Below are 24,850 nucleotides of genomic sequence, written 5' to 3'. Positions count from 1 at the left end.
TTTTTCCTCCTAAATGTTGACAATCCCAATTTAGTTTAAGAGTTACACCCTACCTAAAATAGGCTGGTTTTGTCTTCTGAGAAAATGATCAAAATCGATTTTTATTTCACACGTCAGGTGACTAAGCTACCTAGGCCTTTTTAATCCAAAAAAGATCAACTGAAATTAATCAAAAAATAACAGTGATGACATACTGTATGAGTATTTTTCCATTAGAAATGTAAAGATCTGAGGAACTGTCCTTCGAGCCAGATCAGCCCTGTTCGATTAAAATCCCAGTCGTCTCTGGGTAAAAAGGTTTGCATGTTTTCATGGGGAAAGGAGTTTAAATGGGGAAAGGAGTTTTCTTCCAAAGAAGAAAAAAATATATATATATCTAGTCACATACCACAGCCCGACAGTTTATTTTTAACCTGATTCATTACAGTCAAACTCTTGTAACTAGGGTCCGGGAGTTGGTTGGCCTACTACCAGATCAGGAAAAACCCAAGGAAAAACAATTCTCCCCCACCCCTCTGGGACCTATGGTGCCACTTCTGAGATCACCACACAATGTTACAAATGGTTAAAACATCTCCGGTTTGTAGGATCAACATTTGATACCATGTTTTTAGGTGGTGGGGATGGGCTTCTGTAGTTTTACGTGGCTCAGTGCAGCCGGAAGTTACTGAAAACAATTCAGAATATAAAAACAGGCTGGTGGTGCAATTTCAGGTAAAAACTCAATAAAAACAAGTCTGAAATATTATGAAAATGTCTACACATTTTAACGGTTTCAAAAAATGTCTCTGCCATTACATTCGGAAAGCATTCAGATCCCCTGACTTTTTCCACAGTTACGCAAGTCATTATAAAATGAATTAAATTGCGCCCCCCCCCCAATCTACACACAATATCCCATAATGACAAAGAAAAAAAAACAATTATTTTTTGCTACATTACAAATAAAACTAAAATATCACATTTAAATAAGTATTCAGACCCTTCACTCAGTACTTTGTTGAAGCACCTTTGGCAGTGATTACAGCCTTGAGTCTTCTTGGGGTATGACACTACAAGCTTGGCACATCTGTATTTGGGGAGTTTCTCCCATTCTTCTCTGCAGATCCTCTCAAGCTCTGTCAGGTTGGATGGGGAGCGTCGCTGCACAGCTATTTTCAGGTCTCTCCAGAGATGTTCGATCGGGTTCAAGTCCGGGCTCTGGTTGGGCCACTGAAGGACATTCAGAGACTTGTCCCAAAGCCACTCCTGCGTTGTCTTAGCTGTGATTTAAAGCTAAATCAATTCTGCAGTAGCTGTTTTCAAAGTCTTTCTGTCATTTAGTTTCATATCTGGTAATGCACAAAGAAATATGAATCCTAACGTTATAGCTAACCAACCTCGCACAGAAACACTGCCTGTGAGTGAAGTGCTGAAAGATGTGTTTTTAGAAGCAATGCGCACAGGCATAAAAGTTGGTATAACTACTAAAGTGAGACTTTATCCTTGTGTTTCTTGGATATTTACATTGAAAAACCACTTACCTTGTGACCATAACAATGTTTGAGTTGACTTCCACTACTAGCGAAGAGAAGATATTGTCACCTTCTACTAGTGAGATTCTCATGGGAACAATTGAAGAATGAACATGTCTCATCTGTGATATTTAGGTTTAATAACCTCTACGGGATCAATGTCACTCCCGCAGAAAAGGTTGAGCTAACGTAGAATAATAGCTTAAATTCTTGTTAATCTAACTGTACTGTCCAATTTACAGTAGCTATTACAGTGAAAGAATACACTGCTATTGTTTGAGGAGAGTGCACAATTATGAACTTGAAAATGTATTAATAAACCAATTAGGCACGTATGGGCAGTCTTGATACAACATTTTGGACATATATGCAATGGTTCATTGGATCAGTCTAAAACTTTGCACACACTGCTGCCATCTAGTGGCCAAATCCTAAATTGCACCTGGACTGGAATAATACATTATGGCCTTTCTCCTGCATCAAGAATATGCATATCCTTGCTTCAGGTCCTGAGCTACAGGCAGTTAGATTTGGGTATGTCATTATTGGCTAAAATTGGGGAAAAAAGGGGTCCGATCCTTTAGGAGGGTTTTAAAGACTCAGGACAAAAAAAATATTACATTTAATTGAGCAATGTAGTTGTCTTAATTGTAATACATTCCTTGTTTTAGAAACATTACTAAGCATGCTCATGATTTTTGGTATAATTACTGTGGGAAAAATAATTTTACCTGGTAATAAACCTGAATGACCAGTAGAATTTATCTGCCACAGCAGATGGTAGACACATTTTTTTTTTTAAAGTTTGTATTAGGCCTCTGCCCAATGGCCAGCAGAGCAGGCCGGCCATTGCCCTAGCGATGGCAACACCAACAGAAGAGACAACTTTTGAGGTCTGGTAACAATCAGGATTTTTTTTTGAGGGGGTGTGTAGTTGTCCTTTAATTCGCCTAGCAAGAGACTAGCAGCTATTGGTGTTTTTTACTGTACAATGTTGGCTACATGTGATGGCAGAGTTTGCAACAACAACAAAATAAATGACACGCAATTGATAAAATCATCATAATATCATTCTGCCAGGTCATTCTGCCTACTTTACAGTCAACATTTAAAATCAGGAAGGTTTTGTGGGAAAGCCTCTAGAAATGTTAATTCAAACACAGCATGATGACTGAAATACGCATCGCAAAGATTCAACGACGACTTCAGACCAAACTTCTTGAATAGCCGGTTTACATAACACACTGCTGTTTGAATAAATCTTGATAATAAAATTTAAAAAACAAATTGTGAGGCAAAAACTAAAAACTTGACCAGCTAAAAATGTTTTTCCCACTGGCGGCCTAGCAACCAATACATTTTTTTTCCCACTGGCGGCCTAGCAACCAATAAAAAAATGTTCCCACTAGCGGCCTAGCAACCAATAAAAACATATTCCCACTGCCGGCCTAGCAACCAATACATTTTTTTTCCCACTGGCGGCCTAGCAACCAATAAAAAAATGTTCCCACTGGCGGCCTAGCAACCAATAAAAAAATGTTCCCACTGGCGGCCTAGCAACCAATAAAAAAATGTTCCCACTGCAGGCCTAGCAACCAATAAAAAAAATGTTCCCACTGGCGGCCTAGCAACCAATAAAAAAAGTGTTCCCACTGGCGGCCTAGCAACCAATAAAAAAATGTTCCCACTGCCGGCCTAGCAACCAATAAAAACATATTCCCACTGCCGGCCTAGCAACCAATACATTTTTTTTCCCACTGGCGGCCTAGCAACCAATAAAAAAAATGTTCCCACTGGCGGCCTAGCAACCAATAAAAAAATGTTCCCACTGGCGGCCTAGCAACCAATAAAAAAAATGTTCCCACTGCCGGCCTAGCAACCAATAAAAAAAATGTTCCCACTGCCGGCCTAGCAACCAATACATTTTTTTTCCCACTGGCGGCCTAGCAACCAATAAAAAAATGTTCCCACTGGCGGCCTAGCAACCAATTAAAAAAATGTTCCCACTGGCGGCCTAGCAACCAATAAAAAAAAGTTCCCACTGGCGGCCTAGCAACCAATAAAAAGATGTTCCCACTGCCGGCCTAGCAACCAATACATTTTTTTTCCCACTGGCGGCCTAGCAACCAATAAAAAAATGTTCCCACTGGCGGCCTAGCAACCAATAAAAAAATGTTCCCACTGGCGGCCTAGCAACCAATAAAAAAATGTTCCCACTGCCGGCCTAGCAACCAATAAAAAAATGTTCCCACTGCCGGCCTAGCAACCAATAAAAAAATGTTCCCACTGGCGGCCTAGCAACCAATAAAAAAATGTTCCCACTGCCGGCCTAGCAACCAATAAAAAAAAATGTTCCCACTGCCGGCCTAGCAACCAATAAAAAAAATGTTCCCACTGCCGGCCTAGCAACCAATAAAAAAATGTTCCCACTGCCGGCCTAGCAACCAATAAAAAAATGTTCCCACTGCCGGCCTAGCAACCAATAAAAAAATGTTCCCACTGCCGGCCTAGCAACAATAAAAAAATGTTCCCACTGGCGGCCTAGCAACCAATAAAAAAATTCCCACTGGCGGCCTAGCAACCAATAAAGAAATGTTCCCACTGGCGGCCTAGCAACCAATAAAAAAATGTTCCCACTGCCGGCCTAGCAACCAATAAAAAAATGTTCCCACTGCCGGCCTAGCAACCAATAAAAAAATGTTCCCACTGCCGGCCTAGCAACCAATAAAAAAATGTTCCCACTGCCGGCCTAGCAACCAATAAAAAAAATGTTCCCACTGCCGGCCTAGCAACCAATAAAAAAAATGTTCCCACTGCCGGCCTAGCAACCAATAAAAAAATGTTCCCACTGCCGGCCTAGCAACCAATAAAAAAAATGTTCCCACTGCCGGCCTAGCAACCAATAAAAAAATGTTCCCACTGCCGGCCTAGCAACCAATAAAAAAAATGTTCCCACTGCCGGCCTAGCAACCAATAAAAAAATGTTCCCACTGCCGGCCTAGCAACCAATAAAAAAATGTTCCCACTGCCGGCCTAGCAACCAATAAAAAAATGTTCCCACTGCCGGCCTAGCAACCAATAAAAAAATGTTCCCACTGCCGGCCTAGCAACCAATAAAAATAAAAAAAATAAAATGTATAGCACTGCAAAGTCAAATGGAAGTGTTTTGGTTGCAGTTTTGAACACGGAACAATCTCCTTGGTGTTCTTTAAATCTTGCTTTTAAAAAGAGCCAGAGGCCCCATATTTACCAGGTCTACATTGTAAATCAGAATGTTATTTGACAAACTGGCCACAAAAAAATACAATTTAAATACCATTTTAAAAAGTTGGTTTAACGTACATAAATAAATCAACAAGTACCTTGATGGCCTTCTGGTTGACCTTGAAGGATCCTCTGCCGAGTTTGTGTAGAGCTCTGTAGGCATCCTGCCTGTGAACCATCACTATATAGGCACAGCCACGAGGAGGTATCATCTGGAGGGGAGAGGGAACAGGTTGGTATTACCTAAGTTATTCCTAGACCATTTTTTCAGGGTGAAACCCCCCCCCCCCCCCCACCCCCATTAGTTATACAGAGCACTCCCTTGGTTATTCCTGATGGGCCCTGGTCAAAAGTAGTGCACTATAACAAAGGGATTAGGGTGCCAGTAAGTATACGCACTTACATTAATGGAGTCAATCTGCCCAAACTCCTCTAGTAAACACATGACGTCCTGCCGAGAAGTCTTCTTGTCCAACTGGCCCACCCACAGAGTCGTGGTGCAAACTACAACAACAACAACAACGAGGGAAACATTCAATACGGGGCCCTTGTCGAATATAGTAGGGAATAGGGTACCCATTGGGACGCGGCTCCTCTCGTGTATCATCTGACAGTACGTACCACTGAGTGTCTGGCTCTTGATGCTGGGCAGACCTTTCTGTCTACGGTCTTTGTCCTTCTCTCTCTCCTTCCTCTCCTGCGAGCGGGAACGAGGCGAGTTCCAGCGACTCTCCCTGGAGCGGGACCCGGAGCGCTGGGAGGAGTGTCGGGGCTTCCGGGAGCGAGAGTTGGACCTGGATCTCTTTCTCCTGGGAGATCTGGAGAGAGATCAAGTGTATTTATAAAAATAAATGTAAAAAAAAAATCGCAACATACTTCACAGTAAACTGAAATAGGTTAAAAACAATTAAAAAAGGATATAAAAGCAAGAAAGGTTTATTCAAATAACAGTTCAATCATGAACTAAAAGCCAAGATAAAAAGGTGGGGACGGGCAGGGTTCTGTTACAAAGGATCTGTTCATCCTAAAGAAAACTTATACAGGTTTTTTTTTAAAAAGTGTCCTCAACAAAAAAAAAAACTAATATCAACCATGGTTCCAGCTTCTTACCGAGAGCCAGACCTGGAGCGTGACCTCCTGCCGTGGCCGCGCTGCCTCCCCTCCCTCCCATCCCTCCTCCCAGACGGATCTTCTCTCTCTCTGGGGTTTCCCTGGTCCTGGTTCTGCTGGGCAGTGTGCTGGCTCTGGTTGTAGCCCTTGTTCAGACCAGGGTATCCTTCACCAGGTGTCTGCTGCCTCCCAGGCTGGCCCATCGTATGACCCTGAAATTGCTGCTCCGTGTTGGGCGGCGTTTGACCAGGAAACTGGGCACCGTAAACGTTTCCCGGAACAAGGGAATCCAATTCCTCTTTCTTCACTTCTTCTGGTTCGTCGTCGTAATCAAAACGGTCCAGGAGTTTCTGAAGACAGAACCCGCCATAACAACCACAACACCTTGATTTAGCGACACATCCATAACAAATCACACCAGAGTTGACTTAATATCCGTGACCGACCACCCATTTTCAAGGAGGCTTTATGAAAACCACGGAAATGCTGTCCTGTTAGATTAGGCACCTTACAAAAAAAAATGGTCTGTTGGTCAGAAATTTTCTTTGCGTACAATAATGAATTACCTTAGCTAGTGAGTTATTCTGCTCTGCAGGATGTGTGTGGTGTGTGTTGAACAGTGGATGGTGTGTGTTATGCTGGCCTTGGACCCTCTGTGAGTGGGTCTGGTCAGACACGGTGTTGGGAACCAGAGTGGTGGTCTGCTGCCCTGGCTGGAACCTCAGAAGCATCTTCTGAAGCTGGACACAGACAGGAGGGGATAACAGCCAAATTAAACACGATCCATCAAATCAGTTGCTACCAGCAAGAGAATATCATGTATTTATCCTCTACTAGCCTGGTATAAAAACTTATTTTGAGTAGAACTACATTGTTCACAGTAAACAGACAAAGGAGTCATGGATGATTGTAGTGAAGAACAAACACAGAAGAGAAAAACTTTTATTTCCTGTCCCAGTCATGTTGTTCTGGGGTGTATTTATTTATTTTACCTTTATTTAACCAGGCAAGTCAGTTAAGATCAAATTCTTATTTTCAATGACGGCCTAGGAACAGTGGGTTAACTGCCTGTTCAGGGGCAGAACGACAGATTTGTACCTTGTCAGCTCGGGGATTTGAACTTGCAACCTTCCAGTTACTAGTCCAACACGCTAACCACTAGGCTACCCTGCCGTATGAGCTAGTACTGTTTAATAGTGTAGCTATTACAATAGAGACTTAGTATAAAACGGGAGTAGAACATCTGACCATGGCAAAATGACAGGTAAGCTCTTGGTTAGGAATTATAATCTCTACGTAAACTTTCATTTCTATAGCTCTCACTCACCTCGTGTCCCTGTCCAGACTGGAAGAGCTGGGCCACAGCCGCCAGAGCCTCAGGGTTCCGAAGCTGTGGTGGGAGCTGGGGCAGGGCTGCTGCTATGGAGACAGGGGGCTGGGCTGCTGCTGCTATGGAGACAGGGGGCTGGGCCAGGTGCTGGGCTGCTGCTGCTATGGAGACAGGGGGCTGGTGCTGGGCTGCTGCTATGGAGACAGGGGGCTGGTGCTGGGCTGCTGCAATAGAGGCATTGGAGACTGTGGGCTGGGCCTGGGCTGCTGCAACGAAGGCACTAGAGACTGGGGGCTGGGCTGCTGCTATGGAGACTGTGGGCTGGGCCTGGTGCTGGGCTGCTGCAATAGAGGCACTGGAGACTGGGGGCTGGGCCTGGAGGTCCTCCTGGGGGGAGGGAGCAAGGACGAAAGAGCCAGTAGCCATGTCCAACAGGGGCTGGACGACGTCCATCTCAAACACAGCGTTCTTCTGCCACAGGTTGAGAACACGGATGATCTTACTCTGCATAGAGAGAGCGAGCGAGCGAGCGACAGACAGACAGACGAGAGACACAGAGAGAGAGACAGAGACAGAGAGAGACAGAGAGAGAGACAGAGAGAGAGACAGAGAGAGAGACAGAGAGACAGAGAGAGAGACAGAGAGAGAGACAGAGAGAGAGACAAGAACCCACAATGAGAGGAGTTTACAGTTACGCTTTAGGTTGTCCGTTGAGTTGATCAGAAACCAGCCCAATTAGTCGACTACCACCCACACCTGGCCCAATAGTAATTAGTCGACTACCACCCACACCTGGCCCAATAGTAATTAGTCGACTTCCACCCACACCTGGCCCAATAGTAATTAGTCGACTTCCACCCACACCTGGCCCAATAGTAATTAGTCGACTACCACCTACACCTGGCCCAATAGTAATTAGTCGACTACCCCCCACACCTGGCCCAATAGTAATTAGTCTACTTCCACCCACACCCGGCCCAATAGTAATTAGTCGACTACCACCCACACCCGGCCCAATAGTAATTAGTCGGCTCCCACCCACACCCGGCCCAATAGTAATTAGTCGACTACCACCCACACCTGGCCCAATAGTAATTAGTCGACTACCACCCACACCTGGCCCAATAGTAATTAGTCGACTACCACCCACACCTGGCCCAATAGTAATTAGTCTACTTCCACCCACACCTGGCCCAATAGTAATTAGTCGGCTCCCACCCACACCCGGCCCAATAGTAATTAGTCGACTACAACCCACACCTGGCCCAATAGTAATTAGTCGACTACCACCCACACCTGGCCCAATAGTAATTAGTCGACTACCACCCACACCTGGCCCAATAGTAATTAGTCGACTACTACCCACACCAAGTATGGAGCGAGCATGATGCTGGTGAATTTGCATGTTCCCATGTTAGTGGGAATGATGAGTCAAACATCTTATGCTAATTATTTTTCTTTCACCCGTTTCATATTACCAGCCACGCGGTAATTTACTGTTTACTGTGTGTTGAGTGGCGTACAGTAGACTGTTTACTGTGTGTTGATTGGCGTACAGTAGACTATTTACTGTGTGTTGATTGGCGTACAGTAGACTGTTTACTGTGTGTTGATTGGCGTACAGTAGACTATTTACTGTGTGTTGATTGGCGTACAGTAGACTGTTTACTGTGTGTTGATTGGCGTACAGTAGACTGTTTACTGTGTGTTGATTGGCGTACAGTAGACTGTTTACTGTGTGTTGATTGGCGTACAGTAGACTATTTACTGTGTGTTGAGTGGCGTACAGTAGACTATTTACTGTGTGTTGATTGGCGTACAGTAGACTATTTACTGTGTGTTGATTGGCGTACAGTAGACTATTTACTGTGTGTTGATTGGCGTACAGTAGACTGTTTACTGTGTGTTGATTGGCGTACAGTAGACTGTTTACTGTGTGTTGATTGGCGTACAGTAGACTATTTACTGTGTGTTGAGTGGCGTACAGTAGACTGTTTACTGTGTGTTGATTGGCGTACAGTAGACTGTTTACTGTGTGTTGATTGGCGTACAGTAGACTGTTTACTGTGTGTTGATTGGCGTACAGTAGACTGTTTACTGTGTGTTGATTGGCGTACAGTAGACTATTTACTGTGTGTTGATTGGCGTACAGTAGACTGTTTACTGTGTGTTGATTGGCGTACAGTAGACTATTTACTGTGTGTTGATTGGCGTACAGTAGACTGTTTACTGTGTGTTGATTGGCGTACAGTAGACTATTTACTGTGTGTTGATTGGCGTACAGTAGACTGTTTACTGTGTGTTGATTGGCGTACAGTAGACTGTTTACTGTGTGTTGATTGGCGTACAGTAGACTATTTACTGTGTGTTGATTGGCGTACAGTAGACTATTTACTGTGTGTTGATTGGCGTACAGTAGACTGTTTACTGTGTGTTGATTGGCGTACAGTAGACTGTTTACTGTGTGTTGAGTGGCGTACAGTAGACTGTTTACTGTGTGTTGATTGGCGTACAGTAGACTATTTACTGTGTGTTGATTGGCGTACAGTAGACTGTTTACTGTGTGTTGATTGGCGTACAGTAGACTATTTACTGTGTGTTGATTGGCGTACAGTAGACTGTTTACTGTGTGTTGAGTGGCGTACAGTAGACTGTTTACTGTGTGTTGATTGGCGTACAGTAGACTATTTACTGTGTGTTGATTGGCGTACAGTAGACTGTTTACTGTGTGTTGATTGGCGTACAGTAGACTATTTACTGTGTGTTGATTGGCGTACAGTAGACTGTTTACTGTGTGTTGATTGGCGTACAGTAGACTATTTACTGTGTGTTGATTGGCGTACAGTAGACTATTTACTGTGTGTTGATTGGCGTACAGTAGACTGTTTACTGTGTGTTGATTGGCGTACAGTAGACTATTTACTGTGTGTTGATTGGCGTACAGTAGACTATTTACTGTGTGTTGATTGGCGTACAGTAGACTATTTACTGTGTGTTGATTGGCGTACAGTAGACTGTTTACTGTGTGTTGATTGGCGTACAGTAGACTGTTTACTGTGTGTTGATTGGCGTACAGTAGACTATTTACTGTGTGTTGATTGGCGTACAGTAGACTATTTACTGTGTGTTGAGTGGCGTACAGTAGACTGTTTACTGTGTGTTGATTGGCGTACAGTAGACTATTTACTGTGTGTTGATTGGCGTACAGTAGACTGTTTACTGTGTGTTGATTGGCGTACAGTAGACTATTTACTGTGTGTTGATTGGCGTACAGTAGACTGTTTACTGTGTGTTGATTGGCGTACAGTAGACTGTTTACTGTGTGTTGATTGGCGTACAGTAGACTATTTACTGTGTGTTGAGTGGCGTACAGTAGACTGTTTACTGTGTGTTGATTGGCGTACAGTAGACTGTTTACTGTGTGTTGATTGGCGTACAGTAGACTGTTTACTGTGTGTTGATTGGCGTACAGTAGACTATTTACTGTGTGTTGATTGGCGTACAGTAGACTATTTACTGTGTGTTGATTGGCGTACAGTAGACTGTTTACTGTGTGTTGATTGGCGTACAGTAGACTGTTTACTGTGTGTTGATTGGCGTACAGTAGACTGTTTACTGTGTGTTGATTGGCGTACAGTAGACTATTTACTGTGTGTTGATTGGCGTACAGTAGACTATTTACTGTGTGTTGATTGGCGTACAGTAGACTGTTTACTGTGTGTTGATTGGCGTACAGTAGACTGTTTACTGTGTGTTGATTGGCGTACAGTAGACTATTTACTGTGTGTTGATTGGCGTACAGTAGACTGTTTACTGTGTGTTGATTGGCGTACAGTAGACTGTTTACTGTGTGTTGATTGGCGTACAGTAGACTATTTACTGTGTGTTGATTGGCGTACAGTAGACTATTTACTGTGTGTTGATTGGCGTACAGTAGACTGTTTACTGTGTGTTGATTGGCGTACAGTAGACTATTTACTGTGTGTTGATTGGCGTACAGTAGACTATTTACTGTGTGTTGATTGGCGTACAGTAGACTATTTACTGTGTGTTGATTGGCGACCGAACAGGAAGTGTTGACTAGTTTTATAAAAAAAAAGTGTCAAACTGAATGAATAAAGTCTCTCCTATATCCCTTTGCTATTCGTTAATCATTACCATGTGGTTATATGTCCATAGTATCACATCGGGGCAGTAAACCAAAGGATTTCCCAGGATTCCTTTCCTAGGACGTCAGGGCCTCGCTAGACAGCGACGCTAAATTCAGTGACTCTCGTTAGTCAGTGTAACTTCACAAATGGCATCTGAGAGAGTTGCTCATTTGACCCCCTAATTTTGCGTAGGCTACAGATAGACCGAGGCTTTTTGGAGATTATTCTGAAAACATTTGATGAAGTTGGTGAATCATCACTGCAGGAACAATAGGTCGCGAAGAGACTCATTCTGGTCCAAAATATGGTCGTTAGGGCCCTCGAGGGATCCAGGCATTAAAATGGGAAGTATTGACCTCAGCAGGGAATCCACTACATGTATTGGGGAAAAAATAATTTCACCAAGTGAACAGAATGCATCAGTGATTCGTATTTCCTGCAACTTCCTGAAGAGGCAACGAGAACACACATCTGTGTGTGTGTGTGCAGTGCGTGTGTGCGTGTGACTACCTCTTTGCGTAGCCGTTAGCGACAATGCTAATGAAAACAGTCTTCTGGTAGTTAGAAAGGCTTTTCCCAAAAAACTTCTCAATTAAAATGTTAAGTACAAAGTGGACAACACTTACCTGGCAGAAAGATATCATGATTATTTGAGTCAATCAAGTGGGTATTTGTTTTGCAAACTCTACCATATCATGTTCACCACAAAAACACCACTAAACAGCCTCTTGCTAGGTGTGTATTTGAATTAAAGGGTAACTACATCCACAAATTATCTGATTTTACCAGTCCTCAAAAGTGGTCTTCTGATGTGGTTTAAGCATGGTTGTGGACTTAGAAAAACAACAAATGTGCATGTTATATGAAAAAGGTCAACTTTGCGAGGAAACATCTGGAGAAAAAAAATGAAGCTTGGGCAAACTAAACCCTTCAATTTATTTTTCAAGATAATGTAGGCTATTTGATTCATTTTTTGTTTCAATAAAATACAGAATTTGAAGAACAAACATTGTGACAATTGTTAACTTGCAGAAAAACAAGACCAATCTACTATTCTTACTCTTCCTGATCATATAGACCTAGGTGATATCCAAAACTAGCAAAAACACTGAATTCATACATTAACTTATACTGGATTAAACATACGTTTTCGTGTTCAACATTCCCTCCATCTTATGCCAATATCAATTCTATTTAAGTCTTGGTTCCAAATAGTTTATATTTTTTCTAAGAGCTTGTCAGTTGGATAGGCTTTTTGCAAGATTGTGTATATGTTACGAGTATCTTTTTCTTGAGTCAAATAGGATTCCCTCAACATTGTGCTGATGTCCAAAAGCTTCAATCATCCATGATTCAACAACCACTGAACACAACCACCCACACGCGGCTAACTGAACACAACCACCCACACGCGGCTAACTGAACACAACCACCCACGCGCGGCTAACTGAACACAACCACCCACAACTAAACTACCGATTAGTGTGTCAGTGCTAGAACAAAAACTGTGCATCGCTGACTTGGTGTAAATCCCCCCCCCACACACAAAAAAAGAGCTACAGTAGTAACCCACCTTGTCATCGTGTGGACAGAGATAGAGGTTCTGGAATGTCGGGGTGAAGTTCTTTTGGAACCTTGGTCCATAGACGTCCTTGTCCACTCCAAACTGGTGTCGGGACTGTCGGACAATGGAATCCACCACGTATAGGCCAGGAACCTTCAGCTCTGGCTTGCACTTGAGGAACAAGGCTCAGATGTTATCATCATCATCATTGGTATTTCTACCTTATCACTGGTCTACAAATTACAATAAGGGTCAAAACCTGAAATGTTTTATAACCATTTTATAAAAAGGATAAAAACGTAAGTTTTTATTATATGGTTTCCAGGGCTAAAGCCTTCCGCATGCCTCAGTTCGGGTGATTGGCAAACCGAACGAGCGTGCTGGCATAATCTCTTGTAAAAAATAAATTTTTAAAAAGAAAAGAAGCAGCAATAGTACCGTTTGTCCATGTTGAGATGCCGTAGCCAGTACACTTCTTCAAAATAGTCAGAATTAACCCAAGACACCTCAAAATATATGGAATTGGTTTACTTTTTTTTGCAGAGATCTTAGTCACAAGGTTTTACATCCAACTAGGATGTTTTGTGCAGTATTTCAAGTGAATAAATTTGAATGAAACATTTCTCTCATTGAATGACAAAAACACAATTTTAGAATCCCTACTGTCAACAAATCACTGATGAAGGGACATAATACTTTGGCTTCCTTAACGTCAGGCTTGCCTCGAGAGAGACAGAGAGAGAGAGAGAGAGAGAGACAAACAGAGAGAGAGAGAGAGAGAGACAAACAGAGAGAGAGAGACAAACAGAGAGAGACAGAGACAGAGACAGAGAGAGACAGAGACACAGAGAGAGAGAGAGCGAGAGAGCGAGAGAAATGTGCACGAACAGCCGAAATATTAACTTCGTCAAAGACTAAAACAAATAAAAACGTCACAAAATATGCACAAACTGCTCCGGATGGGCAACATGCGGACGACTTCAGGCTACTGGCATTGTCTGAAAGCAAAGCGACCCACTCTTGATAATAGTTCCATGGTTGTTTTCCCCATGACTTACCTTCTTGATGAACTTCTCCACAATCTGGACAACATGCTTGTATAGCTGAGAGGCAAGATGAAATGTGTCATGTTGTGAATTTAGACATGGTCACATTTTAGCATAAGAAAAATATCTCCACCCGTATTTTTATTTTCCAATGAGACACTCAACTTATCAGATAACAGGACAGTGCTCCTTCTACAGTATACACAGTTTACACATATACACGTTACTCTGTTGGCCTAACTTACCTTGATAGCCTTTATTGCTGATTTAGTGACTGACATCATCTTTGCTCGTGATATTGGAGGCTTCATGTCAATCATGGCGAATAACTATAGTTAGAGGAAAACGAATAATACCTTTAGTTAGCACCTGAACGAGGTCATATCATCCAAAACTCACATTTGTGTTTTATATTATAACCACTGTTACACCAAAGTTTAGAGAGTAAAGGTAGACAGATAATCAAGTGGAAAAAACAAAAACAAACACAGGATGCATCTACAATTAACACATTGTTAATGTGGCAAACATACACAACGTGGGGAATGATGAGAAGTGATGCTGCCCATGTTTTGAATTATGCTAAATAAAGTAACAGTTGACGGGGATATAAATGCCTAGTGTAGTCATCTACAAGAGGAAAACAGCTAGCTACCACACAACACTTTAATTATATTAACGAATAGTTTATTTTAGACAAATAACTTTGTACATAAAAACAACTGGGAAACTAACGTTACCAATCTTGTAATTACATAACCCGAGTTGCATTTCCTTTTAAACAAAACCACCACCTAGCAGCTAGTTAGCTACTGTAACCAACTAGTTAGTTAACTCAATGAGGAACCATTGGTTTATGTACTAATACAGGCCGACACAATCAACCCAACAAAACAGTAATCTGGCCGTGCAATACAGTTCACATTATCAGCTGTTTCTGTCATGGTCTGTGCATTAATTATGGGAGACCAGTAATAACACTCAAAGACTGATGATCCATCTTAGGTTAACAAACATAATAAAAAAGTTCGCCATCTAGCATGATAGCTTTTAGCTAGCTACCGTTAGCTGCGTAGCCATGTTGGAGTTGTTGATTAGAAAGGTCACAAGCGGGTAGCATCTAACCTACGTTTGATTTGCTATTAAATTAATATATTGTCCTTCTGGTGGGCTAGATCATTTTAGTAACATGGCAAACAGTTGGCTCAATTGGGACATCTTTGGCCAGATAACTAGCTAACTACATCGACATTTGGTTAGCCAGTAGAGATATCTGCCTCTGGGTGAGCTAGCTAAGATAGCAATGTAGTTAGCTAACCGAAAAAAAACGACTGATATAAAAACAGCTTCATATTTTACCTCCAAGTTGAAAGCGTTGACGGAATCCATACTTTACTTGTTTGTTGATGTGCCGATCAATTATCCTTACAAGTGAGTAATGCGTGGTGATTTAGCTAGCTAGCTGTGTTTATATAGTCGTAGCAAACATCAGCTCTCGTTGCTAACCCGTGTCTCCGCTTGTCGATAACAGGTATGACCAAAACAAAGATTTGGAGAACTAACCCAAGATAGAGCCGGTCGTTTCCAACGGGAGCCAATGGCAGAGCCAAGCAAGGATGTGGGCAGAGCCATTCACAAGCTAGTGGAGATCCTATTGGAGCGTTCTAGCATATATTTGCATATTTCCGTTAGGGAACGCCTAATTCATGAAGTGCGCGTGTGCAATAACTCAATTCGCCCCTGCACTCTTAATTTAATTAAACGCCATTTTTTTTTTGAAACTTTAGCAAAGGGTAAAGTCTACAACACGCAGTCCACTCTGTTATATATCTTCCTTTTTGAAACAGAAAACTGTATGGAGATCAAATGTTTCATCGATGAGAAAATTAGCAGATTTTCGGGCATAAATACATTTCGCTCCATCTCCCACTGGGCTTCCGCTCATCACCATATTTGGTAGTGAGTGGAAAAGCTTACCGGATGCTTCACATTTATACATCCGATGAAATATCTGGTGCATTGTTCTATCTGTGGCCAAAACGTTTACGAGGGAAAAACACATTGGAACGCATACCCAATTTCTCGCGAGAGACCAGAAGAGGCCAGGACAGGATTGCTGCAAAGACAGATGTGAATCAGAACAATATTCAAGAGTTTATCACAAATTGAGAATGGTGATGATAATTTATAGTAACTCAATTATACTAATCATAAAGATCTATGTGGGCAGATCAAGGGCAGCTGACAACACAAGAAAGCTGTACAAAGGAAATTAGAAAATTACGTGACACATCAACTACTGTACATTGTATTTCTATGACCCACCCATATTTTTACTTTTTATGAAAAATTGAGATCTATACATAAGTGCCTTGTTTTTTTAAAAGTTGTTTTATCATGATCTCGGTTTGAGAGAGAGACAGGGCGGGAGAGAGAAAGAGAGAGAGACAGTCCGAGAAACAGGGCGAGAGAAAGAGACAGGGAAGGAGAGAAGGCAGGAGAGAGAGAGAGCAACAGGGCAGGAGAGAGAGAGAGACAGGGCAGGAGAGAGAGAGCGACAGGGCAGGAGAGAGAGAGAGAGAGACAGGGCAGGAGAGAGAGACAGGGAAGGAGAGAAGGCAGGAGAGAGAGAGCAACAGGGCAGGAGAGAGACAGAAAGGGGGAGAGGGAGAGCACAATAAATCTGAGAGAGGAAAAGGCATTCCTACACGACTGACCATGAGAATGATAAACTCCACTAACTCCTCACAGGATTCATGGAGATACGAGTGGGAATATTACTACGATTACCTAGACCCAATACCAGTGGACGAGCGCAAACTGAAATATAACAAGTGTGAGTATTGGCTTCCTTTACCATCACCTCCCTGTATCCCAAATGGCACCCTACTCCCTATATAGTGCACTATACACGTCAAAAGTAGTGCACTATATAGGGAATAGGGTGCCAGCCCTGGTCTAAAGTAGTGCACTATGTAGGGAATAGGATGCCAGCCCTGGTCTAAAATAGTGCACTATATAGGGAATAGGGTGCCAGCCCTGGTCTAAAGTAGTGCACTATATAGGGAATAGGGTGCCAGCCCAGGTCTAAAGTAGTGCACTATATAGGGAATAGGATGCCAGCCCTGGTCTAAAATAGTGCACTATATAGGGAATAGGATGCCAGCCCTGGTCTAAAGTAGTGCACTATATAGGGAATAGGATGCCAGCCCTGGTCTAAAGTAGTGTACTATATAGGGAATAGGATGCCAGCCCTGGTCTAAAGTAGTGTACTATATAGGGAATAGGATGCCTTTTGGAACAAAGACTTGCAGCGATACTAAGATTGTCCCTCTTTTCCCTCTATCAGACTTGATAGTGATCGTATTCTGGATCAGTCTGGCTGCTTTTGTGGGATTCCTGTTTGCCATTTTGACTTTCATGTCCCGTTCAGTCAGTCTACCCAAGTAAGTCGCTCCTTTCAGTCTCATACAGCCTGAATACAATGTATTTCAGGTCATGTTTTACAGACGGATGAGTATTTATGAGGCTTTGAATCTGAAAGGCGGATAAAAGATAAATTGTTAGGACTCGCTGATGAGGAAAAACAACAAAAAGAATTTCCCCCTTGCATCTGTTTAATGCAAATGTATTGTATTGTTTTCTCATAGTTCCAAAACGGCCAAGAAATCGTGGAGGAACCCTAGATCCAATTCTGCTTGATGGAGAAAACGTGATCTGTTTTCTGCTTGATCCCCAAACCCCTCTGAAAGACACACACACGTTGAGAGCACAAGGCAGCCAGTGCAGAGCCCAAAGAGCCATTTTTTTTTAGGGGTTAAGTGCCTCAATTAAGGACACACTGCCAGGATATGGCATTTGGACCACCACTGCTGTGATCTGATGGAGCATTTCTCAACTCTACAGAACTATTATGAACCATCTGTGTGGAACGTCGACTTCCTGCAATGTAATGGCCTGGTTACAAAGTGGGATTTCCCATGTTTCTATTCAAATACAAGACGACACCAAAATAGTTTTACAACATTTTATAAAAGAGCGAAGTGAATGTTTTGAACAAAAAAATAAAAATGAAATGAATGATTTTACATACAAAACACACAACTTCTTTTAGAAAATGTAGATGCAAAATACACACACAGACAGACACACAGACACACACACACACACACACACACAGAGTGTAGCAAACATTAGGAACACCTTCCTAACATAGAGCTTCTTTAATCTGTCTCCTCCCCTTCATCTCCACTGATTTGAAGTGGATTTAACAAGTGACATCAATAAGGGATCATATCTTTCACCTGGTCAGTCTATGTCATGGGAAGAGCAGGTGTTCTTAATGTTTTGTACACTCAGAGTAGTTCACTACTTTTTGACCAGAGACCACGGGCCCTGGTTAAGAAATAGCATACTCAATAGGGTGTAATGTGGGCCACAGCTATTTAACCCCCTATGGTGCAACAGTAGACTGCAGTCCTGAGAGGAGGTCGCTACAGATGGTTCTGAGGGCTGTGTGTGTCTGGGAACGTCGTTTGGAATTCTTCTTCTGGTCCTTGGTTCCTACAGAGCCCTGGATCTCATTCGCCAGTCTGACATGGTTCAGGAACAGCTCTGGGCTCTTCGCGCCGCTCCACATCTCATGGATGTACAGAGACAGCAACATCAGACCTTCTGAAGGAGGAGATCAAGATAAACAACAACAACAACAACAACGTGTCATTTCCTTCCATTTCCAAGCAACACAATAGTTTCAATGTAAATCTATTTTTCCAGGAATTTGTAGCTATATCTGATGTTATTTTTTACAAATCACTGCAATCTCCCCTGTTACGATACAATAAATATTGAAGATAAAGTTCATCTGAATCGGTCATCTCTTCTTACCCTTCGTGGTCTGGTCATCACACGTTGTTCCTAGGGAGCATGCTGTGAGCACGGCCCTGTGCAGGTCACTCTCCGTGCAGCCTCTGGACTCCAGGAGCTGGATCATAATGTTGGTGAACAGCTGGACGTGTTCTACCCTGGAAGAGATCTGGGCCTGGGGCTGGGGCTGGGTCTGGGTCTGGGTCTGGGGCTGGGTCTGGGCCTGGGCTTCACAGGCCTGGTGATATAGACGGAGCAGGTCCACTCTCACAGCAGGGTCAGCCAGCACCAAGTCCACTATGAATCTATGAGACAGGACAGTCTTCTGGAACCAGCGAAGGAAGTGGACTGTCCTTTTGTCCTCGTAGGTGGAGGCTCCCTCGACCAAGGAGTTCAGGAACCACCTGGTGAGAAGACGGGCTGTGGTGTTAGCCAGAGGGGTGGAGGTGGGAGTATGGGGGTCAGGGGAGGGAGGTGGGCTGGCGGGAGAAGAGGGGGGACAGACAAGAGAGACAGGCTCCCAGTGGGTAAAGATATTCCTGAGGTGAGGAATACACTTGTCCAACAGAGTCTTCTCCTCCTCTCGTCTCTCCACCTCTCCTTCCTCCTCCTGTTCCTTTGGTCGGGAGTGAGAACGGGCCTGGGCCTGGGCCTGGACAGAGGAGCTTCTCCCTCGGCCTTTCTCCCTGCCCGACCCTGAGGACGTACAGAAACACAAACAGACAATGTTGATTCTGCTGTCATAGACGAGGACAAGGGGTGAATAATGCCAAGCTGAAACCAATGCCAGTACAGAGATTTGTCAAGGCAAGGTTCATACACATTTTTGACAGGTGGAATTTCATGACTTTTCCATGACATTTAACCAACTTTCCATGACCAACAATTGGTGGCGTCTCTACGTACATAGGGCGCCCTCTGTAATTATTGGGACAGTGACACATTTGTTGTTTTGGCTCTGTACTGCAGCACTTTGGTGAGAGGTTAGCATGTATTGGGGGTATGATATTAAATGCTAACCTCTCCTGTTATTGTAATGGTGAGAGGTTAGCATGTCTTGGGGATATGATATTAAATGCTAACCTCCCCTGTTATTGTAATGATGAGAGGTTAGCATGTATTGGGGGTATGATATTAAATGCTAACCTCCCCTGTTATTGTAATGATGAGAGGTTAGCATGTCTTGGGGGTATGATATTAAATGCTAACCTCCCCTGTTATTGTAATGATGAGAGGTTAGCATGTCTTGGGGGTATGATATTAAATGCTAACCTCCCCTGTTATTGTAATGATGAGAGGTTAGCATGTCTTGGGGGTATGATATAAAATGCTAACCTCCCCTGTTATTGTAATGGTGAGAGGTTAGCATGTCTTGGGGGTATGATATAAAATGCTAACCTCCCCTGTTATTGTAATGATGAGAGGTTAGCATGTCTTGGGGGTATGATATAAAATGCTAACCTCCCCTGTTATTGTAATGGTGAGAGGTTAGCATGTCTTGGGGGTATGATATTAAATGCTAACCTCTCCTGTTATTGTAATGGTGAGAGGTTAGCATGTCTTGGGGATATGATATTAAATGCTAACCTCCCCTGTTATTGTAATGATGAGAGGTTAGCATGTATTGGGGGTATGATATTAAATGCTAACCTCCCCTGTTATTGTAATGATGAGAGGTTAGCATGTCTTGGGGGTATGATATAAAATGCTAACCTCCCCTGTTATTGTAATGGTGAGAGGTTAGCATGTCTTGGGGGTATGAAATTTGTGCGTCTAACTTTCTTACTCATTTTATAATTTCAAGTCCAAAGTGCTGGAGTACAGAGCCAAAACAGAAAATGGGTCACTGTCCCAATAATTACGGGGGGGGGGGGGGGGGGGGGGGGGGCACTGTATAGAAAAGTCAGTGTAATGTGGTATCAACACAGGGAGGCTGTTCTCTGATCCCATGTACCATCTCCTGTTATTGAGCAAGGCACTAAACCCCCACATAGTAGAATACCTGTTAGACTACTGTATAAAACACACATGGTCAGCCCTCAGCCTGGAGAGCTGCTGTGTGTGCAGGCATTCGATCCAGACCTGCTCAAACGGAGGCAGTTTATCAAGGTCTGGTTGTGGTTTTTGTTAGAGGGGGAATAAAAATGAAACCTGACCACCCATGAGCTCTCCTGGAGGATGGTTGACTACCCATTAGCTCTCCTGGAGGATGGTTGACCACCCATTAGATCTCCTGGAGGATGGTTGACTACCCATTAGATCTCCTGGAGGATGGTTGACTACCCATTAGCTCTCCTGGAGGATGGTTGACTACCCATTAGCTCTCCTGGAGGATGGTTGACCACCCATTAGATCTCCTGGAGGATGGTTGACCACCCATTAGATCTCCTGGAGGATGGTTGACCACCCATTAGATCTCCTGGAGGATGGTTGACTACCCATTAGCTCTCCTGGAGGATGGTTGACCACCCATTAGATCTCTCCTGGAGGATGGTTGACCACCCATTAGATCTCCTGGAGGATGGTTGACCACCCATTAGATCTCCTGGAGGATGGTTGACCACCCATTAGCTCTCTCCTGGAGGATGGTTGACCACCCATTAGATCTCTCCTGGAGGATGGTTGACCACCCATTAGATCTCCTGGAGGATGGTTGACTACCCATTAGATCTCCTGGAGGATGGTTGACCACCCATGAGCTCTCCTGGAGGATGGTTGACCACCCATTAGATCTCCTGGAGGATGGTTGACCACCCATTAGATCTCTCGGAGGATGGTTGACCACCCATTAGATCTCTCCTGGAGGATGGTTGACCACCCATTAGATCTCCCCTGGAGGATGGTTGACCACCCATTAGCTCTCCTGGAGGATGGTTGACCACCCATTAGCTCTCCTGGAGGATGGTTGACCACCCATTAGATCTCCTGGAGGATGGTTGACCACCCATTAGATCTCCTGGAGGATGGTTGACCACCCATTAGATCTCCTGGAGGATGGTTGACCACCCATTAGATCTCCCCTGGAGGATGGTTGACCACCCATTAGATCTCCCCTGGAGGATGGTTGACCACCCATTAGATCTCCCCTGGAGGATGGTTGACCACCCCCATTAGATCTCTCCTGGAGGATGGTTGACCACCCATTAGATCTCCTGGAGGATGGTTGACCACCCATTAGATCTCTTGGAGGATGGTTGACCACCCATTAGATCTCCTGGAGGATGGTTGACCACCCATTAGATCTCCTGGAGGATGGTTGACCACCCATTAGATCTCCCCTGGAGGATGGTTGACCACCCATTAGATCTCTCCTGGAGGATGGTTGACCACCCATTAGATCTCCTGGAGGATGGTTGACCACCCATTAGATCTCCCCAGAGAGAGAAGCCACATCATGAGGTGTTTTTAATACACTACAGCTCCTAAACATTTTGTCAAAGCAGGTAATTCAGAGAGAGAAGCCACATCATGAGGCAGCAGAGATTCTAGCAGTAGCATGACATATCCAGTAATCGCTCACCCAGCAGCTCCTTGACTTTGTGTTTCTCCGCCACAGTCTGCAGCTGGCTGAGGAGCGGTGCATTGTGGGTCAGCGTGCTCCAGCGGTGGAGGAGGGCGAGGGCGTCTTGGGAGGAAAGAGCCTGGGGTCGTAAGGTCAGCCAGCCAGCCTCCCCGTGGACCCCCAGAGCTGTCCCACAATGTTGCAGGATGGAGCTCAGAGTCTGGAGATACAGGCTCAGCTGACCTGCCTTCACCAGTCTGGAGAAGAGAAGAGGGGTTGTGAGAGGAGGAGAGGTAACAGAGCTGTTCCACAATGTTGCAGGATGGAGCTCAGAGTCTGGAGATACAGGCTCAGCTGACCTGCCTTCACCAGTCTGGAGAAGAGAAGAGGGGTTGTGAGAGGAGGAGAGGTAACAGAGCTGTTCCACAATGTTGCAGGATGGAGCTCAGAGTCTGGAGATACAGGCTCAGCTGACCTGCCTTCACCAGTCTGGAGAAGAGAAGAGGGGTTGTGAGAGGAGGAGAGGTAACAGTGCTGTCCCATGATGCAGCAGTCAGGAGCTCAGCGCTAGAGACTCAGCTGACCTGCCTTCACCAGCCTGGAGAAGAGAAGAGGGGTTGTGAGAGGAGGAGAGGTAACAGAGCTGTCCCATGATGCAGCAGTCTTGAGAGCCGTATAGGAACGGCGTTGGAATGGATAGCTATCGTTTTATGTGCTCTTCTGTGTGTTTTGTTTTACTCATCTTAAATGTAGACCACTATTTACCAAGAGAGTTTATCATCTATATTCTTGTAGCGGTCTATTTACCAACATAAACTGATGTTGGCACTAAGACCAGACTCAATCAGCTGTATAAGGCCAAAAGCAAACAAGAAAATGCTCAACCAGAACCGGCGCCCCTAGTGGCCGGTGTTTGTAATGCAGGGAAACTGAAATCCGATTTACCTCATTTCTACCAGCACGTCACCTGTGCAACTAGAGGCGACAAAACTCTAAAAATCACCTTTACTCCACACATAGAAACACGTGTAAAGCTCGCTCGCCCTCCATTCGGCAAATCTGACCATAACTCTATCCTCCTGATTCCTTCTTACCCGTAAAAACTCAAACAGGAAGTAGCAGCTCAATAAAGAAGGAGAGCGGAACACTAATCTGGACTCTTATAAGAAATCGCGCTACGTCCTCCAACGAGCCATCAAACAGGTAAAGCGTCAATACAGGACTAAGATTCGAATCAGACAACGCTGGCTATGACGCTTGTCGGATGTGGCAGGGCGCGTAAACTATCACGGATTATAAAGGGAAATTCAGTCGCAAGCTGCCAAGTGACACAAACCTACCAGTCGAGCTAAATGCCTTCTATGCTCGCCTCGAACCATGCATGAGAACACCAGCTGTTCCAGACGACTGTGTGATGAAGCTCTCCATAGCCAATATGGAGAAAGGCCTTTTAAAACAGGTTAACATTCACAAGGTCTCAAGGCCAAACAGATTACCAGGACGTCCACTCAGAGCATGCGCTGACCAGCTGGCAAGTGTCTTCACTGACATTTTCAACTCCATTCATAGAGGTGTTACCATTATCTCACAACCAGGGTGGTGGGAAATGAACTTGTTGGTCCACCAGCCACGTGGCAGGTAAATAAATGTAAAAAATTCAAATCTACCAGCCAAAATATTTTTCCCGCCATTTTTACAACAAAAATCACACATAACAGATGAGCATGCTTAGTAATGTTTCTAAAACAAGGAATGTAATTACTATTAAGAAGTAATGTGGTATATCGCTCAATTCTATTTCCTTTTTTGTGACCCAAGTCCTTTAACCAATGTATGTTCAAATAAATAATTTAGATACAATAGTAAAAAGTAAAAACCGATAAACAGAGTCATACGGATTATTTATTATTATTATTATTATTATTTGTTCAGGGCTCTGACACATAATTGTATTACAAGGAGTACATCCATTGATATAATGTAGGAGCACAATGGAATTATTTGAGTGTTTTAACGATGAGAAATAACTAAAAGTTGATGAATGAAAAGTTTTCAAACAGTTCCGTGCTCAATCAAACACAATTTACCACAAAATAGTTTAGTCATGAGGTGAGACAAAAAATGTTCTGCTGCCCCTTTAAGGGGCAGGCCCATTACCGTGGTAATAATGTTCTGCTGCCCCATTAAGGGGCAGGCCCATTACCGTGGTAATAATGTTCTGCTGCCCCATTAAGGGGCGGGCCCATTACCGTGGTAATAATGTTCTGCTGCCCCATTAAGGGGCGGGCCCATTACCGTGGTAATAATGTTCTGCTGTCCCTTTAAGGGGCGGGCCCATTACCGTGGTAATAATGTTCTGCTGTCCCTTTAAGGGGCGGGCCCATTACCGTGGTAATAATGTTCTGCTGTCCCTTTAAGGGGCGGGCCCATTACCGTGGTAATAATGTTCTGCTGTCCCTTTAAGGGGCGGGCCATTACCGTGGTAATAATGTTCTGCTGCCCC

General features: G+C 43.8%; 3 protein-coding genes across 8 annotated transcripts in view; 1 reads left to right on the top strand and 2 right to left on the bottom strand.

Annotated features, from left to right (window-relative positions):
• The window catches only part of LOC110503265 (SR-related and CTD-associated factor 4), a 45,863-nt gene extending 30,346 nt beyond the window's left edge, over positions 1–15,517 (bottom strand). For all 3 annotated transcript variants that reach the window (XM_036961319.1, XM_036961317.1, XM_036961318.1), the window contains exons 1-10: positions 15,339–15,517; positions 14,225–14,308; positions 13,992–14,036; positions 12,943–13,104; positions 7,216–7,722; positions 6,455–6,628; positions 5,889–6,238; positions 5,400–5,596; positions 5,182–5,282; positions 4,877–4,990 (exon numbers count right to left, since the gene is read on the bottom strand). In XM_036961319.1, coding sequence (XP_036817214.1) covers positions 4,877–4,990; positions 5,182–5,282; positions 5,400–5,596; positions 5,889–6,238; positions 6,455–6,628; positions 7,216–7,722; positions 12,943–13,104; positions 13,992–14,036; positions 14,225–14,308; positions 15,339–15,368 — 1,764 coding nt within the window. In that variant the 5' untranslated portion in view covers positions 15,369–15,517. The remainder of the gene's footprint in view (positions 1–4,876; positions 4,991–5,181; positions 5,283–5,399; positions 5,597–5,888; positions 6,239–6,454; positions 6,629–7,215; positions 7,723–12,942; positions 13,105–13,991; positions 14,037–14,224; positions 14,309–15,338) is intronic.
• A 551-nt stretch (positions 15,518–16,068) lies between these two features.
• Positions 16,069–17,889, top strand: mrap (melanocortin 2 receptor accessory protein). 2 transcript variants are annotated; one of them, NM_001246347.1, is made up of 4 exons: positions 16,069–16,153; positions 16,731–16,815; positions 17,329–17,425; positions 17,630–17,803. In NM_001246347.1, exons 1-4 carry the CDS (start codon positions 16,151–16,153, stop codon positions 17,679–17,681), a joined length of 237 nt encoding a protein of 78 aa, NP_001233276.1. In that variant the 5' UTR covers positions 16,069–16,150; the 3' UTR covers positions 17,682–17,803. The 2 variants fall into 2 exon arrangements, with proteins under 2 accessions (NP_001233276.1, XP_036816940.1); XM_036961045.1 differs by lacking the exon at positions 16,069–16,153 and having other exon boundaries at positions 16,563–16,815; positions 17,630–17,889.
• A 103-nt stretch (positions 17,890–17,992) lies between these two features.
• Positions 17,993–24,850, bottom strand: part of urb1 (URB1 ribosome biogenesis homolog) — a 65,466-nt gene continuing 58,608 nt past the window's right edge. For 2 of the 3 annotated variants that reach the window (XM_036961473.1, XM_036961474.1), the window contains exons 36-38: positions 22,366–22,604; positions 18,867–19,541; positions 17,993–18,653 (exon numbers count right to left, since the gene is read on the bottom strand). In XM_036961473.1, the coding sequence (XP_036817368.1) occupies positions 18,433–18,653; positions 18,867–19,541; positions 22,366–22,604 (1,135 nt within the window). In that variant the 3' untranslated portion in view covers positions 17,993–18,432. The other variant, XM_036961475.1, reaches the window with a different exon arrangement.

Source organism: Oncorhynchus mykiss, chromosome 24 (genome assembly GCF_013265735.2).
Source record: "Oncorhynchus mykiss isolate Arlee chromosome 24, USDA_OmykA_1.1, whole genome shotgun sequence".
NCBI lineage: Eukaryota > Metazoa > Chordata > Actinopteri > Salmoniformes > Salmonidae > Oncorhynchus > Oncorhynchus mykiss.
Note: the sequence above shows the minus strand (reverse complement) of the source record. Positions and strands in the feature narration are given on the sequence as shown.

Coding starts and splice junctions, on each gene's coding strand:
- mrap (XM_036961045.1), top strand. CDS start 16,698: ATGAGAATGATAAACTCCACTAACTCCTCACAGGATTCATGGAGATAC. Junction 16,816..17,328: donor CAAACTGAAATATAACAAGT/GTGAGTATTGGC, acceptor TCCCTCTATCAG/ACTTGATAGTGATCGTATTC. Junction 17,426..17,629: donor CGTTCAGTCAGTCTACCCAA/GTAAGTCGCTCC, acceptor GTTTTCTCATAG/TTCCAAAACGGCCAAGAAAT.